This window comes from Psammomys obesus, unplaced genomic scaffold, assembly GCF_907164565.1.
Source record: "Psammomys obesus unplaced genomic scaffold, mPsaObe1.curated_primary_1811, whole genome shotgun sequence".
In the NCBI taxonomy this organism is placed as follows: domain Eukaryota; kingdom Metazoa; phylum Chordata; class Mammalia; order Rodentia; family Muridae; genus Psammomys; species Psammomys obesus.
In genome coordinates, this window is record NW_026587216.1 from 44994437 (window position 1) to 45020452 (window position 26016).

At 38.5% G+C, this 26016-nt stretch overlaps 2 protein-coding genes across 2 annotated transcripts in view; one reads left to right on the forward strand and one right to left on the reverse strand.

The window, feature by feature from the left end:
- Positions 1-10650, forward strand: part of Nbn (nibrin) — a 32759-nt gene extending 22109 nt beyond the window's left edge. Inside the window, exons 11-16 of the mRNA XM_055603423.1 lie at positions 544-982; positions 2983-3054; positions 5414-5566; positions 6513-6626; positions 9157-9206; positions 10467-10650. Coding sequence (XP_055459398.1) covers positions 544-982; positions 2983-3054; positions 5414-5566; positions 6513-6626; positions 9157-9206; positions 10467-10494 — 856 coding nt within the window. The 3' untranslated portion in view covers positions 10495-10650. The remainder of the gene's footprint in view (positions 1-543; positions 983-2982; positions 3055-5413; positions 5567-6512; positions 6627-9156; positions 9207-10466) is intronic.
- Positions 10651-15669: 5019 nt separating this feature from the next.
- Positions 15670-26016, reverse strand: Osgin2 (oxidative stress induced growth inhibitor family member 2; the record flags this gene model as incomplete). Its single annotated transcript, XM_055603500.1, is given in 5 exon segments — positions 15670-17442; positions 20774-20865; positions 22262-22453; positions 23233-23369; positions 25862-26016. Coding segments are annotated over 5 exon segments (1606 nt in total), but the record flags the coding sequence as incomplete, so codon positions are not given.

The following is a 26016-nucleotide window of genomic DNA, read 5'->3' on the forward strand; positions in this document are numbered from 1 at the left end:
GGAAGGAAGGAAGGAAGGAAGGAAGGAAGGAAGGAAGGAAGGAAGGAAGGAAGGAAGGAAGGAAGGAAGGAAGGAAGGACTGTTAGACATAGTCACATGGTATTTTCCATATTCATTTGGTGGTATGTTCTAGATTTGGCCCCTTTGGCTTAATTTTTTGACTACAGCTCTCATTAACCCATCAGGTTATAGTTCTTGGTAAAGGTTTAATTGCCCATCACTTGCCTTCCCTGCTAAATAAGGCGCTGCCTTCTGCCTGTAGACCCCGTGTATGTTTATATATTTCTCTCTTCCTTCACATGGATTTACTGGCTGATTCTGCATTAGCAAGGGGGACAGGGCTCTTCATATGCTTTAACCATAGGATCCATCATCACTTCTGTTAATGCAGAATATGAAGCACATACTACTTGAAAGGTTTGATTTCCACTGATACTGTTAATAAAGTAAGGAGTACGTTGTGAGTTAAGTGGAGTGAGTACTAAATAATGACAAATTAAGCAAAGTTCTTCACTCGGATTTTGTTTTCTTTTTGAACCTAAGGGAAAGGGATGAAGAAAATCCAGAAAGTTGCTCATCTAAATCATCAAGACTGGAGCTGTCTTGTTCTCTTTTAGAACAAACGCAACCTGCTGCCCCATCACTGTGCAGAAGCAAGGAGCTTCTATCTCAGAATGAGACTGTGGACAAGGAAGCAGATGCCTCATTTGTGGATGATACAGACATAAAACCCAGTGGGAAAAGTTCTGCCAGTAAATCCTTTTCCATAGAAAATCTCAGACCAAAAAAAAGAAAAGAAGTTGATTTAGCTATAGAAGAAGTGTTGGAAGATTTACTCAAGAGTACAAAGCCAGAGCTGGCAGTTCACGTGAAAGTTGAAAAGCAAGAGGAAGATGTCAGCATCAGAAAAAAGCCAAGAATGGATGTAGAAAGGAATAGTTACCTTAATGGTGAAACAGTGCCAGAAAGCAGCAGAGAAGTTGTACGTAACAGTTTATTGTGTTTTATGAGGCAGCTCCTCATGTCCCTCAGGCTGGCCTCAAGTGTGGTGCAAAGCGTAGGGCGATCTTAAACGTCTGGTCCTTCTGCCTTCAGTGCTGAGTGCTGTGGTTACAGAGCAGTTTCTTCACAGCTTTGTTTCTTTTCCTTAAATTCCATCCCATATTGATCACACAATAAACACAGACCTACAAAAAAGTGGTTGTAGTTTGAGTCACAGAAGTCTTTGCTCTTTGACTTTACTTTATAGTCCTTAGTACCCACTTTTTTAGACATTCATTCAGAGTTCCTGTTACTCAGGTCATTAGAATCCAGATAGGAGAAGACAAGAATTGAGTACCATGTACCCATAGACACCATTGAAATAGTCTTTTGTGAAGCATCAGATGTCTTTCATTTAATATTTAAGGGTTCATGATGATATCAGACAATCAAATTATGTTACTGTGGTATACTGTTTTATAGTATAATTATTTTATTTATTTATTTACTGTTTTGAAATGTATGACAAACTTACATAAGCAAGGGAGCAGTGAAACCACTGGCCTGATCACCCCATACCTGGGCAAAACGTTCTTTTTGTAGATATAAGAGAGAGAGAGACTAACCAGAGGCATTTGTGGGAGTTTAGAGCAGCCATGGCTACCTCTATGGGATGGAGAGGAACCTAGTGGACAGAGATAGCTCTCTGGAGCGCAGAGTAATTGGGGAGGGGTCTCACCCATTATAAAGAACAGGTAGCTGTATGGTCAGGAGAAGGAAGCCTAAACTGGGACAGCGTGGGAGTTTAGGGTGGAGGGGGAGATGGGGAAAGTCAGGAGGCAAATATAGGGGCTCTGCTATGCTAACAGGTACAGATTATAGGAGCTGAAGGTTAACATGGGCCTTTGATGAGTAACTAGATGCCACACTTGCCCGTCTCTAGAAGGAAGAGATAAGTAAGCGGCTTCTTTTGGCAGAGGTTTTTGTCCATTTCACAGGCTCCTGAGGAAGGCAGCCTTTGAGCTTTTATCTGTCTGCCAGTAACACCATATCCAGCTTTCCATCTTGAGACATCACTAGTTTCATCAGGGGAGGGATGGTACTGGGAGTTCCCTTTGAATCTAACAGTAACATTATAAATAAAATAAATAAATAAATAAATAAATAAATAAATAAATAAATAAATAATACAAATGTAGGAGTCAAGAGAGAATACGTAACAGTTAGGATCTACTAAAAAAAATCACTATATTCTAGTATTAACTTGTTTTTAGCAAGAATCTTTTCAAAAATGTTTTTGTTTTTATTGTAAAGTATTAAGGCCATTTTACTTTTCCAGCATTCAAGAGGCAGAGGCAGGCAGATCTCTTTGAGTTTGAAATCACCCTGGTCTACATAGTAAGTTCCCAGCTACCCAGGGCTTCATAGTAAGACCCTGTCGTCAAAAGCAAAACAAAAACCAGAAAACTTTTTATTTTAAGGTAATTTGTGATTCTCTTGTATATAAAAGAAATGGTGTAGAGCGGGTCCAATGTGCCCTTCAGTTGACTCTCTTAGTTACTTAGTCAGCTTGCTACATCACAAACAGGGACACTGTGGTTAACCAGCCTTAGTATGAGATTAGTCCTCATTTGATTTTCTTAGTTACTCAGCTTGCTATATCACAGACAGGAGCACTGCACTTAACCAGCCTTGGTATGAGATTAGTCCTCATTTGATTTTCTTACACCATTTTGAGAAATTATATTTCTATATGCTTATAAAGGGTGGACCAGCAGTTTATTGATATTCTACCATCCCAGCCAGACATAGTAACAGTGTAGATCAACTGTTAATGCACTTTTCTGGCTGTGATTTTATAACTTTATGTTTTATTCACATTTTGTTGGATATTCTCTAAAACAAAATTTATATTTATTTCCTGGGTCACAGAGTGATTGTTTTTAAAATTTTAAAAAGATTATTAATAACTGCTATAACCAATGTTTTGTTTATTTTTAGCAAGAAGATAAAACAGAAAGGAAAGATGAGCTTCAGAGAGAATCACCATGGGCAACGAAAGATGAAAAAGCTGTAAGAAAAACTCTTATTTTATTCTTACAAATATTTGACTTAAAACGATTATCATCAGATAAATTTCTGCCAGTTTACATTCTTATTAAATATTTCCTCGTATAATTCTGACCCTTTTTGGGAGTTTGCCTTTTCTGGAAATAGATTATGAGACAATAAGGAGTATAAAGAACCATAGGTATAACCCCTTTCTCTATACTGCATGGATACGCAATATTGAGCAAATCATTTTCTCAAGTACTGAAAGTCCTTTGTTCATAAAACAACTGAAGCTTTTCCAGCACGGTTGTTGTTTATATCAAATTCAGTAATGGACATGTGTTATCTGTAAATTCAAAAAGAATTAGGCCAGTTTTACTTAAAATTCTGATTACAGCCCCTTATAATCAGAAGAGCCTTTTTTGTTGGCTTTTCTTTTTTGGTCTTTCTAACTGCACATATCTTACATATAAATTACATATAGTGACGTCAATTAAAAGAATTAAAAAAAAAAAGCATTACTAGTTGGGTATGGCCTGTGCCTTTAATCCTTGCTTTAGTAAGGCAGAGGCAGATGGACGTCTGTGAGTTCTAAGAACATCTGGTCTTCATAGTGAGTTTCAGGTGAGCCAGGACCACACCGTGGGACCCTTTCTCCAGAAAATTTAAAAGAAATTAGGATGAGTAGGTTGATGTGTATTAGGTTGAATTAGATTATTAGTAAAAGGAATTACAAATCCAGGCTGTGAATTTTAAGTCATTATAGTCATACTAGGCTCAAACACATCCTTATTAGTCAAAATAGGAGCAATCAGCACATTTTGCCAGTGAGAAATAAGTTTATTTCTGTACCATAAAAACCCATGTTTCAAGGTTCAAGGAACTCTTGAAAAGCATTTTCTGCATGGTAATGTTTCCCTGTAAAAAGCGGGCAAGATGCCTGAAGAAGTGGTAGTCCGTTAGCAAGAGCATCATGGCTGAGGCAAAACTTCACAGCCCAATTCTTTTCAGCTTTGAAAGTGTTGATTGTGTGATATCCAGTTAGAAGTTGTCTGGAGAATTGGGGCCTCTCTGTCAATCAGTGCTAGCTGTATGCATTGCAGCTTTGGATGCATCTCATGGGATTGCTGCTCATACTTCTCAGATGCAATGGTTTCACTAGGAGTTAAGAAGCTGCTCTGGGTCAGGCCGGCAGCAGACAGTGATCATGACCTTTTTTGGGGTGCAAGTCTGACTTTGGTGAATGATCTGTTCTGGAGCTTCTCGATCCATCCCCTGACTGACTGTCATGTACAGTACACTTTGCGCTGCATATCACAGTCTGACTGGCTTGTTGTGTAGAGTAAGAGAGGACCACAGTCAAGCTGTTGTATTATTTGTTATTAGTGTCATTATTATCATCACTCAGTTCTCAAAGCACCCACTTACAGAGCCTTATCACCTTTCCAGTTTGATGCTGAACAAGACTTGGCCCATATTGAGCTCTCCAACAACTTTTCTTGTAGTTGTGAGATCTTCAATGATTGCTCTCAGTTGGCCCTGCTTTCTGGTGGCTGGCCACCATGCTCCTCATGTGCAAGGCTCTTGCCTCTTTTGCTAAGCATCTGGAGTCATCACTGCATTGTATGTCCATCCGCAGTTTCTGGGTCAAGTGTGTTGCACGTAGTCTCTGCTGCCTCATGAGCCATTTTGAACTCAACAAACTCAGATTAGCTTTTTGTCTGACATCATTTTTATAATGCAAAATAAATATAAAATAAGCAGAGGATAGAACGTCATTAGAAAAAATCATGAAGCAGGAAACATGCATTCCAATTCTATACTCTGTAACCATATTTGTTAAGAATGTTTTTCAGTGTCAAACAGCACATTTTGACAGTGTGTAACTGCCCTTATAACCAGCGTAATGGTAGTAAATTACGTAAGCAGAGACTCTCATTGGACAGACTGTTAGATTGCATGTTCAGAATTGTCTTCTAGATGTGTTAAACATATATGTGACCTGTCCAATGGAATGTTTAACAACTGTGCTGCACAGTGTTAATGGGAAAGAAGCAGATGGTGATGAGATACGTCGGGAGAATATCTAAAGAAGGTAGCTTCCTCACGGAGGTGTGGTACACAGCCTCTAGGTGAAGAATACTCTATGATTGTAGCCTTCTCTTCTAAGCGGACATGCTATAGATGTTTTCAGTGCCGTAGAGCTCCTTAGTCACTTTCCGGTTTTGAAATAGATATTGATCCCAAATACAGAGTTCAGGTGCCAGGAACAACTTCCTGTTTTCTTTTGGGTATTTGGACTTTTTTCTATAAATCTTTAAATGACAAGTGAATTCCACTTTCTTTTGCTTTTTCTCTAACCATTTAATCGCCACTTAAGAGTAGTGATGAACTTCTGGACAACAGTGAGGAGCTTCCGAGAGGAGTGCTGCTGACTGAATTTAAGTCACTGGTGGTTAGTAACTACAGTCCCACAAGTCTGTGCGTGCTAAATGATTATGGTCAACTGAAGAATTTCAAGAAATTCAAGAAGGTAAGTGTCTTTATTAACTGCCTCAAGAGGGCAGTGTTCGGACTGTTAGAAACAACACTGGCATTGAAAGGATTTAATGGGTTTTTTGTTTTTATTTTGTATCAGAGTTAATGTATTGTTTGTTGTGTTACATGGAAGTCACAGGACAACATGTGCGAGTGGTGTGTCTCTTCTTCCACTATATGAGTCAAGAGAATTGAACTCAGCTTGTCTGGCTTGGTGGCAGGCTTATTTACCCCTGGAGCCAGCCCCATTTTTGTTTTTTGAGATAGAGTCTTACATGAAGTATGAGGTGGCCTGGAACTCAACATGTACATAGACTTGCTTTGAACTCTGTAGTCTTCCTGCCTCAGCCTCTCAAGTGCCAGGATTATAGGTTAAACTTTGAAAAACTTAGAATAAGATATAGTGCCTTAAACTATAGTTTGTTTTCCTTGAGTTGCTTTGGTTGCTATGTAAAAACCTAAAGCAATTTTTAAAATAAAACCTACAGTTATAACTCATAAGTTTTTTTTTTTTTCTTCTTAGTGTGTAAGTCCTAATGGCGTATCTAAATCTAGATAGAGTAAGAGAGCTAGAAAAGGGTGAAAACAGATGGACCTGGCACAATTTCTGTGTGTGTGTGTTTCTCTTTTTTAATAATTTATTTAATTTTATTTTGAGTGCATTGGTGTAAGGGTGTCAGATCCATTGAACTGGAGTTACAGACAGCTTTGAGCTGTCATGTGGGTGCTGGGACTTGAACCCGGGTCCTCTGGAAGGAAGAGCAGACAATGCTTTTAACCATTGAGCCATCTCTCTAGCCCCATGTGCCTCATTTTCACTAACAGAATATACACTCCTTTGATGTTTATGCATGACTTATAACTGTTCACATTTTAGGTCTTTTTAAAAATAGTTTTCTTAGTTTATTAATATGCTTACCCTCGCTACTTATGTTTTCCAGACCAGATTTCCTGGAGCAGGAAAGCTTCCACGCGTCATTGGAGGGTCAGATTTAATTGCTCATCATGCTCGAAAGAATACAGAATTAGAAGAGTGGTTGAAACAGGAAATGGAGGTTAGTGGGAAGTGAGGCCCTTATAGTTTGAATTGCACTTTAGCTTCTTGTGACTCTTTGAGTAAACTTTCTTTTTCTTTTTAGTGTGAGTAGTATGTATGCATGTTTAAGTGTGTGTCGGGGGGAGGCCGGAGGTTGATTCGCAAGTCTTTGTTATTATCTACCTTATTTGTATTTGTTGGTATTGACTGACTGAGCTCCGAGATAGGGTTTCTTCCTGAACCTGCGGTGCTGGCTGCTGAGTCCTCTTAATCTGCCTGTTCCTCTCCCCTAGTGCAGAGAGAGGTCACTGGTGTGTGCCTGGTTTCTATGTGTGTGCAAAGGCTCTCATCTCAGGTTCTCACGCTTGCACAGCCTGCCCTTATCCACAGAGCCATCTCCCCAGCCCCAAGCAAGTTCTTCCTATAAGCAGACTTAAGTGACTTCAGTTCATTAGTTTAGGAAAATTATTTCATGATGGAACATTAAGACTCACCTTTACTTTTTCATCTTTAAGAGAATTACAGAGTTTTGTTAGTTAAAAAGCAAGTGGCATCTGAGTAGATTAATTATAAATCCTAATGTAAAAGCAAAAGAAAGAACAAAGCCAGAACACCCTAAGTACAGGCCTGGCACTGAAAAAGACAGCTACTGGGAAGCTCTTCCATGTAGACCCACGTAGGAGCAAATACCTCCTTGTCTGGGGGCTGCCTTCCAGAAGTTCCGGGTCCTTCTTGCTGTTTCCTGAACACCACCATTTCCCTGTTTCCCCTACAGGGTCTTTTGGGAAAGCCCAGTACAATTTTATCAAGTTTCATTTTTCTTGACTATAATTTTGCTAATTTCTTTGGATTGTCCTTCAGTTTACTGTTTCTGTCTTCAACACTTAATTTTCACTTCCAGCCATGTAGTTTTAAATTTAGACTTGTATCTTTTTGTTGCAAGCCTGTTTTTTTGTTGTTGTTGTTTTGTTTTTCAAGCTCTTTTTATTTCCTACAAATAGTTTTGCCAGTGATCCCAACATCTGATGTGTTTTTTAGTTATTTTTTTAAATTTTTTATGTGTGCAAATCTTTTATGAATACACATTCTTTTATGGCAGTCCATAAAATAATTAAGAAGGTAAAACCTAAACCCCAAGAAGTTACTTGTTGGAACATTAAGTGAATAATAATCCAAATTCTCTTTGTTCAGGAAGGTAGGAGGAGAGGCAGAATGGAAGCGAGGGAAATACCAAGTTGAAGGAAGCCACACCAAATGCACCCGAGTCATTGCTCGTCGTATGCTTGGGAGAAGTTAAAATGACGATGCAGCTGCCCCCTTTTCCATCTTCTTTAATCTCAGCGGGAGGTAGATGTGCTTTATGTGTGCCAACGCTTGGCTGGCGCGCAGGGGTCCAGGCACCCTGCTCCGTACAGCCCTGCACACGTTCCGCGTGCTGTCACCTGGCAGCCGCGGGGTGTCCCCACTGTGCTCCTTCGTGTGCTGTACTCCGTCCTTCCTCAGCCCTTCTAGTCGGGCGGTGAGCCCATCTTAATTTTCATCATCAGTGGGCCGGTTCCCAAAGTTCCCCCGAATTTGAGATAGTCATTCTGTAGTGTGCTACCTGATTTGAATATTGACATATTGAGATAAGATCTCAGTCCTTGCATTTCTGATAGTCATTTCTGTTTCTCTACACTGTCTTAATGTGTTTTTTAAAATAAAAATTAGTTTTGTTTTTTTTTTTCTTTATTGTCCCCTTAAAATTTAGTATCATTTGTTCTGAAGCCTTGATATTTTTTTGGTAAGGTATGCACTTTTATTAAATGGTCTTAAGTCAGAGTACAGGCAGGCCCTGAGTGCCTCAAAACCTTGACCCATGCTACATCCATGTTTTATGTATTCCTATTTATGTTCTGTTCTGCTGCTGTAATAGAAAATGTTAAAAAAAGATGTGATTTTGACATTTTACAATATGGATAAAAGAAATCTATGTAGGATTAAATCCATACAGGTCATGGTTCTGTATCTTTTTAATAACATTTTATTTATCTTGCGTGTGTGTGTGTGTGTGTGCGCGCGCGCGCGCGCACACACACGCATATGTGCATGCATGGGTGCCAGAGGTCAGCCTTACGGAGCCTGTTCTCCCCCTGTGGCATGTGGGTTTTGGGTGCTGAAGTCAGGACATCGGGCTGCACCATCGGGTGTCAGCGAGCGCCTTCACTCACAAAGCCATCTAGCTCTTCCTAAACACTGAGTGTTAGTGAAGCCCATGTGCCATCATCATTCCTGAGCACTGAACTTGGTCAAAAAGAATGTTTCCAAACTCACTAAGCTAACAGTGTAAGTTGGTTGTCTTTGAAATTGGTCAGACAGTTACTTAATTACAGCGCTCTTGCAGTAATCTTAGCATAAAATGAAAATAGGTCAGCTGAATGGGAGAGGCTACAGAAGAAAACCTTGCTAATGAACGACGTCTTGGATATGAAACTGGAGGATGACTCTATAGTCAGTATACCAGATATGTGCTACTGAGCAAATGACTCATGTGATGTTAACTTTTGCAGGTACAGAAACAACAAGCGAAAGAAGACTCTCTTGCCGATGACCTATTCAGGTAAGAGTTGACTTTGCTCTCAAGGCCTTTTGAGAAATGTAGGTATAACTCAGTTATGCTCATGCCAATCAAATATTTGTTTCTTCTGTCCTTATAAGAGACACCTAATCTCTTCACATAAAGAATGTTTGACTTTTAAAATGCATGTGTTTTTATTATTTGGCCATATACTAATTTAATTTCCTGGCTGCAGATTTAAGGTTAATTCCGTTTTATTAAATAAGATGTTTGAATTTTTACATGGTGTCTTTCAGGCAAAGGAAGAGTTCTAAAGTATTTAGAGTATCAATCTGAGGTTTTTGTTATAGTAGAATTAAATGAACAAATTTTAAAATCAGACAAGTGTCCAGACCATTTGTCTAGTTTTAATTTGACAGATGGATAAAAATGAAAGGTTGAATAAGAAATTCAAAACTGTTTTTGTTGTTGTTTGCTTGCTTTGTGGCAGTTCTAGAGAGTTGTTAGGAATGATAATAAATTTTGAACATTTCTGGAAACCCAATAACTTTGTAATCGTTACCTCTTAAATACTAATGAAGTACAGAAGAGGTGGACCCTGGCTAAGACGGTAACATTCTTCTCACCCTCAATCTTTTTACACACTTACTGTGTATATGCACACATTATGCATACCTGCGTTTCTGCATGCGTGTGTTGAAGCATGCATGTCATAATGAGTGTGTGGAGATTGGAGGACAACACTCAGGAGTTGCTTTCTCCCGCCATGGGGACGGAACTCAGGTCATCAGGCTCCACAGCAAGAACCTGTTGAGCCATCTTGCCGCCACCCCAACCCCCAGTGTGTTTTGCAGCTAGTTTTACAATTTTCTTGACTTGACAGCTGACAGTATAAATCACTAGTAAGAATAGTGACAATACTGATTTTTCATGAGTACAAGAAAAATCAATGAGACATGTAGTTGCTGAGTTTCTATAGGAGAAAATTGTAAAAAAGCAGAATCTATCTTTTTGTACAAACAATATACCTTCATTTGAGGAAATGGTTATTTAGGATCTATTCAAATCCACACTTAATTTTTATGCTATTGTTTTAGTTTTAAAGCTTCATATGATTTGTGTTAATGATGATATTTTTATCACATTATTCATGTAAGTAACATCAAGGGATAAATGGAACTTTCAACTTTAAGAGCAACGCTGATACTCTCATGAGGTTTGCTAAAGACAGACTGCAGGTTGAAAGCCCTTTAATGGGATCCCTTACTGAAATGTCCTTTAACCTGATTTTTTTCTTTGCAGATATAATCCTAATGTAAAAAGAAGATGATTGAACTTTTGTAAAGAAAGCTATAGAAACGCTTTTCTTAGCAAGCATTTATTTCAGGCCAACTGGGATACATGAATGTAGTACACAAGAATTACAAATCCTTTAAGGCTTCAGTTTATTAAATAAAGCAAACATTCCGTTCCTTTTGTGTGGTAATGTTGTCTCCGGGAGCTTTGTTATCTTGTGTATTTTTTACTAAGTAATTATCGCAATCATAGTGTCCAGAATCCTGAAACTGCAACTGCATTAAAAGTGAAGGCCAAAATCTCCCTTCTACGGGCTACGTGGGTTTCCCTGTGTCAGAAGGGTTATCTATAGGTACACATATAGATGGACTTTTGTGACTCATTCAAATACCTGAGCTCAATATTTTTCAGGAACTACTGTAATTATTGTGTACCGTGTTCTCCCCTTAGATCTGGTGACGGGCACATCCACATAACTTTGTCTTTACCATTGTTCTATAAGCGTCCTAAATGGATGTGATCCAAGTGAAAGGACGTCAGTGGCAAGAATATCGCCCACATCTCAGTACAAGAGATGGAGACTGTGCAGATGCACCCTGTGACTTGCTCCCCCAGGAGAGGTAGACTCCTTGGTGGTGGCTGTACCGATCACAGTGCCTCTGTCTTGGCTCCTTACATGTCCAAGTATGTCCCTCTGTGAAGTAGAAGCAGGGGTTGTCTTCTACCAAGAGGAAAATGATAACAGGAAATAGGTTAATAGGTTTTTTTTCCAAATATTTTAATGTGGAGAAGTAGGGTTGTATATTATGCATTATATTCTGGAAAGTATTATAAGCCTTTTAGTACACACTGAAAGCTTCCTGGCCTGTAAATTCTGCCACCCTAGCTATCTTACTTTTTTTTTTTTTTTTTAACTTAGAACATAATGTAGAAACAAGGCGTAGCTATATTTGGTAGGTCTTCATGGAACATTGTCTGTGTGTGCCCCTTTAAAATTACACTTATGTGTCTGGATCAGCTACTTTCTACCTTAGATCAGACTTCAGAACATACTACTTCATTTTACAGAGACAAGTTACAAATATGGGCTTAGTTTATTCTCATCCTTCATTACACTTTCCAGTTTTATTTATGAAACAGCAAGCATACATCTAAACCTTTGTTCTTCCTCAACACAGTGAAAGAAAAGGCACTAAAGGTCCAGTAGGTTTTTTTTTTTTTTTTTTAACATTCCTTTTATGGCTGGAGAGATGGCCATGAGGAGCACTTGCTGTGGCTCTGGGGAGAATCCAAGGCTTCAGGATGCTAGGCACTCTACCAACTGAACTGCATCTCCAGCACACACTTTAAATTTTGATAAAGTCACATTTACCTATTTTCTTTGATATTTTTCCTGTCACACACAGAAAAATACTATTTAAGTCCAAGACTCAGTGTTAGTCCATAAGGTTACATTTTAATATTTCCATAAATACTAATGTAAACTTCTTAACTTTTAAGGATGGTATAAAGTGGTCAGGAGTAGGTTTCTCCCATATGCATGTCAAACACTTTATTGGAAGTCTTTCTGCATTAAATTACCTTGAAGCTTTATCACACATTGGTTATGGTTTATTGTTTACCCATCCTTTCATCAGACTACTCTTTTCTTGAATCAGAAAATCTCATTCCAACTTATTCACTAAAGTGGGGTCTCTCAAATTGCAGCCCACAGATATGGCTAGCCAGTTTTAGGGATGTCACCTCTGCCTTCTGGGGACCTGAATGCTCAGTTTGTGAGCCATTTGCTTTATCACTGAGCCATTTCCCCAGTCTCTGGAACCCAAAACTTCAGTCCTCTAGCAAGCCAGTTTCTATCAGGGATCTGTTGTGCAGGAGGAGCAGGAGTGGGTTGGATTTGTGTCCATAGTAGTGGGAGCACTCCCTCTCCTGCCCCAGGCCTGCATTTGGAAGGCATTTAGTCCTGCACCCCTCACCTTTGCCCACACTAGAGCTGCAGCCGGGTTAAACTCCTCCCTTCCAGAAGGTCAAGTCCAGCAAGCACAAAGAACTCCTCTCCATGCAAACAAGGCATTCCCAGCACCTTAGGCCCAGCCAATGATGTGCACTTATCCCCAAAGCCTCTACCCACTCCCCGAAGGTATAAATGGCCTTTTGTCTCTCCCCCAACCCCCATTAAAGAAGCTGCTCTTCAAAGCCTGCCTCATCTGCTGCCTGAGGTCTCCAACACCCCTGACCCATCCCACCTGTCTGATCATAGGTGACAATGCTGTTAAACGGGGGGGGACAGAGTGGGAACAACAGATTTTAATTGTACTAGAAACGAATGATTTTGCTTTTTCAAGACAGGGTTTCTGTGTGGCCATGGCTGTCCTGGAACTTGCTTTGTAGAGCAGCTGGCTGGCCTGAGATCTGCCTGCCTCTGCTTCCCCAGTGCTGAGATTAAAGGCACGTGCCAGCACACCCAGCTAAGAACTGATAGCTTTAAAATACCCAACCTATATATGTACTCAGTGAGATTTCCCATTTCTTTCAACTCATTTGTACTTCTATTGTGAGGCTTGCATATTTTACAGTGACCCCTGTACTCAGTGTTTTGATGTTGTAAATGATCTTTTAGGTAGTTCATCTTAACAATGATGCCTTGCTTGTAATATGGTATTTTTGTATAATGAATGTAGAACCCTGTAAGTAGCTAAATTCACCTTAATATAAATCGATTTTTGTAGACTTTTTCAGATTTTTACATATACATCATTTGTGAATAAATTCTGCTTTCCAGTTCTTTTTTCTCATCTTACTAAATTGACTATTAAAACAATGTCAGTGTTATGCTTGATCATAGCTATTCAGACTTCCCATTTCTTGTGTCTTTCAAGGACTTGATCCATTCTATGCCCTCATATTAAGTTGTTCATTTCTGTATTTGTACTATCTTTTTTTTTCCCTCGTTACTAGCACTTTGTTCCTCCTGTATGGCTAGGGGCATGTCAAGTCTATTAAGATTTTGAAGGCCTAGTCATTGATTTCATTATTGATTTCACTATTCCCTTCTTTATACTTAGGGATTAATTTTCTCTAGCTCCCATTGATTATTTAAAAATGTTAATGTTTTAACATTCATACCTGAATTCATTCTGCAGTGTTATGTGGCAGCTTTGTTCCACTGTGCAGTTTTTGCTCTGCTTTCTAGCCGTTTATTATTCACTTTTCTCTCCTGTATTGGCTTTGCAGCGCTGTTGTTTTAACATAAGTCTACTTTAAATTAGTAGCAGCCTGTAATGCACACTGTACATCTTATAGAACTGTACTACCGCCTATTTTCCTAACACTGGTGTTTTAACTCACTTTATGTCTTACATCTCCAATTTTTAGGTTTAGATTTTAAATACTCTCAATAGTTAGACCCTAGATACTTTTAGGAAAAAAATTACCACCTCTTACTAGTCTTCTTTCATTCATGTAAACATATCTCATTGGGTTCATGTTCCTCCAATGTGAAGTTGAAACTTCAAGGAGTTTTTTTTTCATTGAATCTTTTTCACAAACAAGGAGTTGCCAGAACTTCCTTTTTGAAAGTGTACTTAGAAGGTCCCACCACTTCCTACTGACCATTCCATTTTGTTGGTTTGACTATGATTCTTCCCTATCCCACCCAAGTCTTGTGGATTTGAATACCTGGTTTCCAGCTGGTGGCTGTTTGGTGGGAATTATGAGGTATGGCTCTAGTATGCCATACATACTAGTTTGTATGGCAAACTAGTTTGCACCACCTCAGTGTTAGTTCTCTCTGGTTCCTGTTTGTGGATCAAGATGTGTGCGCTCAGCTGCTGCACTAGTGCCTGCCTGCCTGCCTGCCACCGGTGTTCCCCACATGACAGTAATGGATTCGTTCCTCTGAACTATGACCCCATATAAACTCTTGCTTCTGTAAGTTGCCTTAGTCATGATGCTTTATCACAGCAATAGTAATGTAACTAAGACATCTATATTTTAAAGGCTTTTTCACAATTACTAATGTTCTCCATGTTTGTTCATAGAAAAGCACTACCAGTGTGCACCTTAGGGGCTCCAAGGCACTTCTGGCTGTACTGCACCTGTGTATTTATTTTTTTTGTTTTTAATTTCCACCAGATTAGGTTGAGCATTCTTTCAACAATTTTAAGTATGGTCTGTTTCTCACATTAGACAAGGGCTAGAAGTCACTTAGCTCACTAACGAGTCTAATATTAAAAAGCAGATGGAATTTTGGCACAGATGTTCATCAAGTAATAAGAATACAGGAGGATAGCACATCGGAGTTAATACTTTGTCAGGACAGCTAGTACTGAAGGAGCTGGGGAAAGCTGGCATTGATCTGGAGGATTTCCTATTCTAGACTTATTTGAGGACTTACTTTCTCTGACATCTTATTCTTAAAATGTGTAAGTTAATACCCCCACAACTGCAACTGCTTAAGTATAAAAGTCTCCTGCGAGAGAAGAGAATGCCAACTAAGTCTTATTTTACCCCATAAATTACGTTTATAATACTGTTATTTTCAACTTACATGAGACATTAAAGTAAAACATCTGATCCAACCCAGAGCTCAAGCATAGGCAAGAAAGCATAATCAGAAGACGTGTCTTTTCAAAAAGGTGTGAAGTTTCTCTGAAAATAGTTAATCTTATTAAGGAACTAGAAGTTGACTTCACAGATGAGAGTTAAAACCTCATCTGATGTGATTGGTTGGTAAAGGAAATTAACATAACACTGAATGATGAGCACTCAGCATTGCATTCAGCAGGACACTCCATGGTAGGTAGTCCACTCTTTTGTCTTCTTCTTCTTCAGGAAACTGGAAACAAATTGAGTACATTCTAGGTAAAATTATAGACCCCCAAAAGGGGGCAACTCTGAAATATTCCCAGGAGCCCTGAAAGATGTCTTGTTTAGCACTAACACATTTCACAGTGTGTGAAAATCAGGACTATCAGAGGACATAATCTGATAACTAGTGTGGGCTGCTTTGTCATTTCCTATGAATGAACACTGTTATAGATCTCCAAGTAATACTTTGAGAGTGGAAAAGGGCACAATCTAATTTTCCACACTAACCTTTAATAATTCTGGCAAAACCCAAACAATATTCTAATTATAGTACTTAGTGTGCCCCGAATCTTCTGATTTGTTAATAGAAATTAACTCAGTGTTCACACAAGGATAAGTAGTTCCATCCACAATTTATTGAATTGCAAATCAGATTCATTAGATGTTATGATAGCTAAACAGAGTAAATCTTATAAAAAGTATTTTAGTAGGTTCTTGGATGTCAGCATTATTGAAAAATTAAATTATGAGACGTTAGGGATATCAAGTACCTGTCGAAGTTTGAACAGTAAAAATATTTTTTAAAGACCATCATATTTGGTAATAAATTAGGTTTATATAGCTGATAATTTCAAAATAAATAAAACCTGAGTTGAAAATGCTTCCTCTTATCCTACTACAGCATACACATTTGTAGCCCATTTTCACTTAGATCAGTGTGCTTCAAACGTCAGTGTGTACACATTCAACCCTTCAGGATCTTGTGTGAGTATAGTAAGCCTAAGTTCCTAATGAGCTACAGAGGAAGCTGATGTGGACAGCCCTTGGACCATCCCTTGAGCAGTAAGGTGACCAGTATCAATTAAAAATGATTTCTATCTGAATGACTGGCTTTATAAATGCCAAGTTAAAAAGAATGTTCTAGTTAAATGAAAGCATGAAGTATACCAAGATGGCAGTGTTTGGATTTGTCTGAGAGTAACACCTCTCATACACTTGAATACAACTCTGGATACCAAGCTTTGGTAACTTTAGAAGAGTGACAGCTGGAGGCTCTCCCAGTTAATTCAAGCCAACACACTGCAATACACCACTGTTAAAAATATTTAATAGTTAAGGGTCCAATTAAATTCCTTGTAAACTTTAAGCTATTCCATCTCCTCCTCCTCTCTGAACAAACAAATGCTGCTTCTTCTTCTGTCTTGTAACCAAACAGCGTGTAACACCCAATGCCCCTCCCTTTAAAAATCGAACAAAATTGTCTCCAACCAAAGGGCCCAAAGCAAAAAGGTTGGCTTCTTTAACACATTCATAGGTGTATGCATCAATCTCCACAGGGTTAGCCTTGCAGGTTATTGGCTGGCTTGAGTTGCGGCCTAGGTAACACCCATGTTCCTTCAGAAAGGATAGGTTAGGGTGAGAACCTATCAAGATTACAGCTGCAGACAGCTTAAATATTTTCTTCAGTCCAGAGACACTCTGAAGGATGCATTTCATGTCTGACTTGAAGGAAAGCACACGGTGCTCAGGAAAACTGGTGTAGTCTGATGAACCTGAGTCTGAGGAGTATGTCTGAGCGCACATCATATGGTAGACTTTGTGATACTCGGGGTACAGCTTTTTGGGAAGCTGTTTGAAAATTAAGCTTGGATCAGTCACTCGTCTGCGGAACACGTGGATCACGGGGATGTTACTGTTATAAGCACAGAGCACCGCATCGGCTGCAGTGAGGCCAGACCCTACGATCAGCACTGGATCCACTCTGCCACACAGCTTTCCTTGGTTTACAGCAGCTCCAAATTCAGGCATTGAGTGAAACACAAAAGGAAACTCTTCCCCTTCAACTCCCAGGCGGGCAGGAGAATCCAATGTCCCGGTTGCGAGAGCTACATTCTCAGCGAAGAGGCAAAAGGGAACGTGAGAGCCACCTGCAATTCGCTGATAGCCTCTGATTTCCCAGTTTCTTTTGATAAATTTGGACTTCTGGCTTTGTAAACGCTGTGCTGAAATATCGCTGTCTTGACTAGCATTATCACCTTGATTTCTGTAGAGTCTTGATACAGAGGTGATGTAAGTATTCTCTCGGAAATTCTTCTGAAGACCCATGACCTTCACATAGTGCTTGTAGTAGCGAGCTATTTCCTCTGGCATAACACGGTCCCCCTTTAAGTTCCTGTATGATGAAAAGGAAAAATGCCCTATGAAGAGAGCACTTTCAGTTTCAGATTATTTCTCTAGCTACAACCTTTATATCTTAGTTCTTTCAAGACTGTTAGTTAAAAAGTATCCTCATGTTTTATAAAAATTATCTTATCCTAGTGAGAATCACAGTCATTAGCAAAACACATAACAAGAGCTAATAAGGATGTGGGTAAAAGGGAACTCTGCTGGTAAAAAATACAAACTAGCCTAGTTGCGTGGCAGATTTGAATGGACAGCTCCCAAAAAAACGAACACCAGATCTGTCACAACTGTTATATTCCTGGGTATTTACCCAAAGGGCTTCTAGTCAACATGTCACAGAGATATTTATACTTGTACATCAGCAATTATTACAGCACAACAGCCAAGCTTTAGAACCAACCACTTAGGTTCCAACCTAAGAAAACAGATAAAGAAACATAGCATGTATGGTATACGCCTGTAATGCTAGCACTTGGGGAGGCAGAGGCAGGCAGATCTCTGTGAGCTCATGGTTAGCCTGGTCTACAAAGCAAGTCCAGAACATCCAAGGCTCCACAGAGAAACCCTGTCCCCGAACCCCCCAAAATGTATGAAATGTTTGAAATAATGAGCAAAAACATGCAACGGGAAAATAGATGTAGATTCCCTGCAGATGACCATAGTTAGTGAATTTAGCCAATCTCAGAAGTGCAGATGTTTTCTCTGATTATGCATAAGCATTTAAGAGCATGCCTTGTATATAAATGACTAGAAAAGAGAAGTCAAACTGTCTACAACTCAAAGAAAGCAAGTAAGAGGAGGCTGTCTGACACATTTTCAATTAATAAATCGATTACAATGTAGGTATTTGAAAATCAGACCATTTTTCTTACTACTGTAATTTTGTAAATTATTTCATTAACAAATTACTGTGCAGAGGGGCTGGAAAGATGCATCAACAATTAATAGTACCTAGGTTAAGATCCCAGCACAAAGCTGGGAACCATGACAAACACCTTTAATCCTGTTTAATTCAGATGGATAATACTTCTGGTTAGAAAAAAAAGCAAAAACCTTCCATTTTAACAAATCCAAGAATATGCTAAACAATTTCACTTGCTTAACAAATAAATTCAAACAACTTCACTCATTTTGCAACTTTAATCTTTCAACCTCTACATATTTCTATTTTAAAAAGTCTACAGTGGAGGCTGGAGAGATGGCTCAGCCAAGAACACTGGATCCTCCTCCTGAGGTACTGAGTTCAATTCCAGGTAACTACAAGGTGGCTCACAACCATCTATAATGTGATCTGATGCCCCCTTCTGGAATGTGGGTGTATATGCAGATAGAGCAAAATAAATAAATCTTAAAAAAGAAAAGGCTAAAGTGAATGTTTAAAGATTTAACTTTTGTTCCGTTTACTTATACTATGAGTGTTTCGCCTGAGTGTATCTATGTGTACCACATATGTATCTGGTGCACGTGAGCATTAGAGGTGGTGTCAGGTCCCCTGTAACTGAAGTAATGGATTGTTGTGAGCCACCATGTGTTGGGAACTGAACCTGGGTCCAGTAAAGCAGCAAGTGCAGGGTGGTAGTGGCACAGACCTTTAATCCCAGCACTCCAGAGGCAGAGGCAGGTGGATCTCTGTGAGTTTGAGGCCAGCCTGGTCTACAGAGTGAGTTCCAGGACAGCCAGGACTACATCACTGTCTCAAAAAACAACAACAAAAAGGAAAGAAAGAAAGGGAGGGAGGGAGGGAGGGAGGGAGGGAGGGAGGGAGGGAGGGAGGAAGGAAGGAAGGAAGGAAGGAAGGAAGGAAGGAAGGAAGGAAGGAAGGAAGGAAGGAAGGAAGGAAGGAAATAAGTATTTGGGGCTGGAGAGATGGTTCAGTAGTTAAGAACACTGGCTGCTATTCCAGAGGCTAGGTTCAATTCTGAGAATCCATATAGCAGTTCACAATTGTCTTTAACTCCAGTTTCAGGCTGACACCCTCACACAGACATACATACTGGTAAAACACCAAAGCACATAAAGTAAAAATAAGTAAGTCTTTAAACAAACAAAAAAGCGGCAAGTGCTCTTAATCACTGAGCTATCTCTCCAGTCCCCTGAAAATTTAATCTTAATTAAATTTATTACGACTTAGGTATTTTGTTTGTTTTCTAGTGTGTAGTCCTGGATGCCCTGGAATCTTCTCTGTAGACCGGGCTGGTCTCGAACTTAAGAGCCCTGCCGGCCTCTGCCCCCAAGTGCTGGGATTAAAAGGGTATGCCACCTCAATGATCTAGATCTAAAACTGATATCCCGAAATCTTTTTAAATTAAGAAAAACTTCTATTGTTGCTACCTAGCAGGGTGTCAATTACTCAAACTTTCCATTTATTCTAACAAAGATTAAGTTAAGTTCCTGCTTTAACTTACTTTCATTAGTAGTAAAATTAGGTTTTCTGTAATAATAAATCAAATCTAGTTTGTACATGTACCAGAAAATGATAGGGCTCTTTACAGTTCTTTTGAACTTTGTTCTTTCCCCAAAAATGAATAAGACTTATATTCTTCCAAAAACAAATTTCTCAGCTAGTACCACTTAAATCACTTATAATTAAATATTTACCTTCATGTCCACAGTAGCCAACCATATTGCATGTTTTAGTTTATTATTCTAAATGACCAGTCATAATACATTACCCATTACCCTTCAAAAACAAACACCTTGCCGGATTGTGGTGGTGTACACCTTTAATTCCAGCAGATTTAATAACCCTGGCAGAAGCAGAAATCTTTAAAAGTTCCAGGCCAGTCAAGGCTATGCAGAATATTTCTCTCAAAAACACCAACCAAACAAACAAACAAGGGGCTAGAGATGGCATAGCTGGTCTTCCAGAGGACCTGGGTTCAATTCCCAGTACTCACATGGCAGCTCTCATCTGTCTCTTAACTGTAGTTTCAGGGAATCTGAAACGCTCAAACCAATGCACATAAAATTAAATATATATATAAAAAAAATTAGGTATGTATACATGAAGTGTAGATAAAGAATCTCATACATATTCAAAAACTGATACAAGTTTGGGAAATAATGTATAGTTAGATGAGAAAGTAACAGAGTGATTTAATACGGAAAAGAAATCCTGGTTAACAAGGTTGCAGGAAGGCCCCTATAAACAGTTCTTTAAATACACATAGCTTTATAGAATCCTAACTGGATTCATAAAAGTTTTTATTTAGTAAGTATATTTCTATTCATCTAATACAGGAGTCACAGATACTGTGAACATTTTTCACAGTTCCCTTTTCTTCACACATCAAAGAATTTTAATATAGTTTGATCTTTACCTTCGTTTGCTAGACATCCAATCTTTAAATTTAAGTCCAGGCAGCTCCATCCAATTTCCAAAGCTGATTGTCAACATGGAGCCTTCCATATTCTAGTTTAAAGTACAGTTAAAAAAAAAAAAAAAAAGCAATAAAACAATATTACCTTTTGAAATCAACACATTTTATTTATATGCAAATTCAGTCATATAAACATTCACAAGAGTTCAAAAGGATGGTAGATAAATACTACGGATTTTGTTTTCAGACATAAAGAATAAAAGCCAAATGATAGAAAAATGGATAAAACTGGAGATAATCCTATTAAGTGAAGAAAGCCATTTTTAGAAATACAAGCATCTTATGTTCTCTCATTTGTAGTCAATTTCCTCTAAAATTCCACTCTAATAAAACTTTTATACATTTCCACCATTTGGTATTGTCTACATTTATGAAACAAATTACAGCATTTGCTTTGGTCTATGATCGGTATAATTAAGATATACACATTGAAGAACAAATCAATATTTTAACCTCTTAAATAAAATAAAAAATGTTCACTAATTTCCAAAGCTTTGTTTCTTCATTTTGTTATTTGTTTTATAGATTTTTTAAAAATTAGAAAACTGCTTTTTTTCTATAAACTGTAATTTTGAAATCTGGACTAGGCTGGATACAATATATTCATTTTCTAAAACTAGACAATTAAGCAGTGGTTGCCTAAGAAACAAGACTCAGTACTAGGGTTAATGTTATTGAAGAAGTAAGCCTCTCAAGCTTTCTCGCCCTACTTCTGCTTTGCACAAAACAAAGAAAAGCTAAGTGCCAAGGGACCTACCCAATCACCAACAATCCCATTCAGCTCTCATAGACAACAGCTCTATTCTCATAACTTGCCCTGTTTCTACAGAGCCCAGCACTGAGAATGGGCATATTATAATAAATTTTATCCATTCACTTACATAATTTTTGAGACAGGGTCATGTATCTGTGGTTTGTGTATTTAATTTTGACACAGTGTCATGTGTGGCAGTCTGGCCTTGAACTCGGCTATGTGGTGGCTATGCCATGAACACCTGCCTGCTGTCACTGGGATAACAGTGTTCTAAAGGACTAAATGTGACAGAAGTGCTGTCAAATAGCTATGAAATGGTACTTCTTCAAAGATGCAAATGGGTCTGAGGTCAGCCTGGTGAGTTCCAGGACAGTCAGGGCTACACAGGGAAACCCTGCCTCAAGAAAAAACAAAACAAAACAAAAAAAAAAAAAAAAAAAACCAACAACAATGCCCCCCACCCCCAAAACAAAGATCAGGTTGGAAGCATGCCTTTAATCTCAGCACTTGGGAGCTGAGGCTAGTAAACCTCTGAGTTTGAGGCCAGCCTGGTTTACAAAGTGAGTTCTAAGACAGTAAGGGCTATGTCTTGAAAAAAAAAAAAATCAAATTGGTTCTATTAGGGCAATATATAATAATACTTCAATATACACTAACATGTGACTAATACTTACATGCCATGCCCCACCAGGCGGGCCCTTACCAAGAACTAAGTGAGGGATATAGTGATGTTGCTCCAATTTCCAGTGCAGAATGGATGGGTAATCATACCCAAAGTCAGCATCTGGATGAAGAAGTGTGTCAAAAAGTACTGCCACCGGATTAGATGATCGACCCTCGAGGCCCTCAGACAGGTATTCTAAGTCCTGAACCAAAGGCGGGAAAACATGAGTTTGAAAAAAGCCAAGACAATTATGTTAATAAAAGAAATGCCAACCCAACAGTTCCCAGAGAGTGAGTGAGAGAACATGCATGTTCCTTGAGCTCATTCATATTTGATTCCTTGGCAAAATAAATGTAGGCAATGTCTGGATTTAAAACAAAGTGGTTTTGTTTTGTTGTTGTTGTTTTTTTTTAATCCTTATAAAAGTTGAAGATGCCTTTGGCATACAAATGTCAAACAGGATGTAAAGCTAGCACTTCCCAAATTGATTTCAGCAGAGAACATTAAAGCCTCCCCCAGAGGGCTGAGAGATGGCTCACTCCTCAACAAGCATGAGGCCCTGTGTCTCATCACTAGAACCCATAAAAGCCAGGCATGGTAGACCATGCTTATAATCACAGCACTGTGGAGGTGGAGATGGAAGGACTTCTCGAGGCAGCCTAGCCTAGCTGAGATTAAGAAATACAAGAAGCCTCACTTCAAAAAATAATACGAACAGTTAACTTGTAAGGCATACATGAATGTAACCTCATGCTCTTATATAACATAACAGCCACATAAATTTTTTTAAAATTCCCCTAGGAAATAATTTGGAATTTTTTTGCTCAAAAATTCAATATAATTTAGAAGATGTGAGATCAGAATATATAAAACTAAAATAAAGAGAAAGCATTAGTTAGAATGATTTACAACAAAGAAATACATAAACCTAATCTTGTTTCAGCATTAAAATATTTTTAAAACTGATGTAACAAACAATACCTGATCAACAATGGAGAGATGTCTTGCTTCTTCTAGTTTACTATGTAAGATTGTATTTGGATGTATTGCTTCAGATGACAAATACGGTCTGTAGCCTGACAGCATATACGAAAGGCATATTCCTGAAGGTCCATTTCCTATTTTTTTTTAAAGCAAAATAACGTAAGTTGATCCTCTTATTGCCTGGCACTTGCCCTCTCCTGTTCTTCCTCCTCCAATAACTAAAACCTGCCTCTAACAAGCCTGACCTCTGCCTCCATTCTCAATGAATTCTTTCAGAATCTTGTCTACCTAAGGCTTCCACTCTATGCTACTGACTTCCAAAATCAGTTATCTAGGATGACCTGTTCTTGAGAAATACGTGCTTTCATCGGCTACTTCTTTATTACAACTGATGTGGAATCAATTAGACAAAGGGCAGGAGAGATGGCTCAGCAGGTAAAGGCGCTTGCAGCCCTTCTCAACAGAGTTCAACCTCTGGAACTCACACAATGGAAGGAGAACCAATTCTTGAAAGCTGTCCTCTGAAACTCCACACATGTATTGTGGCATAGTTGCATAAATTATATCAATAAGAAAACAGACAAATATAAATGTCTAAAAAAAAACAAACATTTTAAAAACCAAGAGAATTCATATGGTAATATCCACAAGTGCAAGAAAAGCAATTTGATAAAACCCAGCATCTATTAAGGATTTGAAAAACATACAGCATATGTGAAAGAGGAAAACTTAACATGACAAAGAACATGTTTAGGATAATATGCACAAGTTGAAAAAGGGCAGGGGAGGACATTGTTTGCCAGTGACATAATTATCTTCATAGAAAATCCCAAGAATTGACCCCTCAAAACCCTATAACAAGCCATTATGGTAAGACTGAGGATACACGTCAATAAATAAAAGTCAACCTCTTTCTTACAGAAGCAATGAAAAAGTGCAAAGCAGATGCTGAGACTCATAACCAAACCTTGCACAGAGTGTAGGGAATCATATGAAAGAGGGGGAGTTAGTAAGAAACGGGAGAGGATGGGAGCACCACAAGGACCAAATTTCTGGGCACAGGGGTCTTTTATGAGACTGTTTCTCCAACCAAGGACCATGCCTGGAGATAACCTAGAACCCCTGCTCAGCTGTAGCCCATGGCAGCTCCGCATCCAGGGGCTGCGAACAGGGACTCTCTTTGACCTCCCCCCTCCCCCGAGGAAGGAGCAGCATTGCTGGGTCCCAGAGGAGGACATTGCAGCCAGTCCTGATGAGACCTGATAAACTAGGGTCAGATGGGAGGGGAGGAGGACATCCCCTACCAGAGGACTTAGAGAGGGGCAGGGAGGCGATGAGAGGAGGGTAGGATTGGGAGGGAATGAGGGAGTGGATGACAGCTGGGATACAAAGTAAATAACCTGTAATTAATATACAAAAATAAAATTTATTAAAAAAAGAAATAAAAACCACACTATCATTTACACTTATGTAAAAGTAAATATTTTAGCATAATTTTAATTAGTGGGTTCTAGTGAGCTACATAAAGCAAATCACAAAATTATGACTAGAAATAATTTTTAAAAGGCCTACAAAGATGGGAAGACATTCCATGTTCATAGATAGAAAGACTAAAAATTATCGTTGGTTGTTCTTAACCTGATCTACAGACTTAATACAATTCCAGCTGCAATATAGAAAGTCAAACAGCCACTACACTGCTATCTTGAGATAGGTCTGACTTCTTCAAGTCTGAAAATTAGATGGAAAATAGAAATAGCAGGTAATAAGTGAACATAATTATCAAAAGTTTTAAAAATCTCAATTGTTGAATACCTTAATTATAATAACTACACATCTTATCTGTTGACATGCTACAACTTAAGTAGTTATAAATATCACTGCATAGCATTCCAATGTCAAATGGCATGAGTACTGATTTACAGTTGTCGTTCAATTTGTAAGTCTGTCTACAGTTGTCCAATCCATACCACACAGCTATAGAGTTGAAATCCAGTAATTTCTACACAAAACGATCTCCACAGAACTCTAATAACACTGGTCACCATTAACAGCTCCTGTCAGTAATTCAGTGAAAAGCTATTGCATTCCAACATGGATTCTGTATCATATGAGCCAATCCAAAGAGTTGGTAATGACTATTTTAACATATCAAACAACTTAATACTTCATTATAATTCTGTGCTCAGGTCCTGCTGCATGCAGGCTCTTTATCAACTGAGCTTTTCCCTAACCTGGATAAAAGCTTACTTAGTACTTAACTTGCTTACAAGATATGAATATGAGATAAATGGCTATTTCAGACTTAAATACTTATAACTTAAATTACATTATAATTCTTTGGCTCCACTCACAGAAGCATCTCTTTTCTTAAGATATTTGTTAATTGCCACATGGTAACTATACATATTTGTAAGGCAAAGCATGGCATTTTGATGCATATACACAACAGTGATTAGATCAAGGTTAACATATACATCACTTTAGATATATGACAATTATTTGTGCTGGGAACATTCAAACCGTTACTTTAAGATGTGGAGCCTTTTCAATACAATGTAAGAACATACACACCTTAGAAGTAAGAGCAGTAGCTAGTTTTAAGAAATAAAATATAATAACTCACCAATTATTACCACAGGCAAAGTTACTGACGAATCTTCAAGTAAAGAAGTTTCTTCAACTAATGGCATCCCTTTAACTTTCGGCTCCAAATTATCATCAAAATATTGCACTAAGGAATTAAAAATCTCTCCTTCCGCTTCAGTGTCACTATAGTTT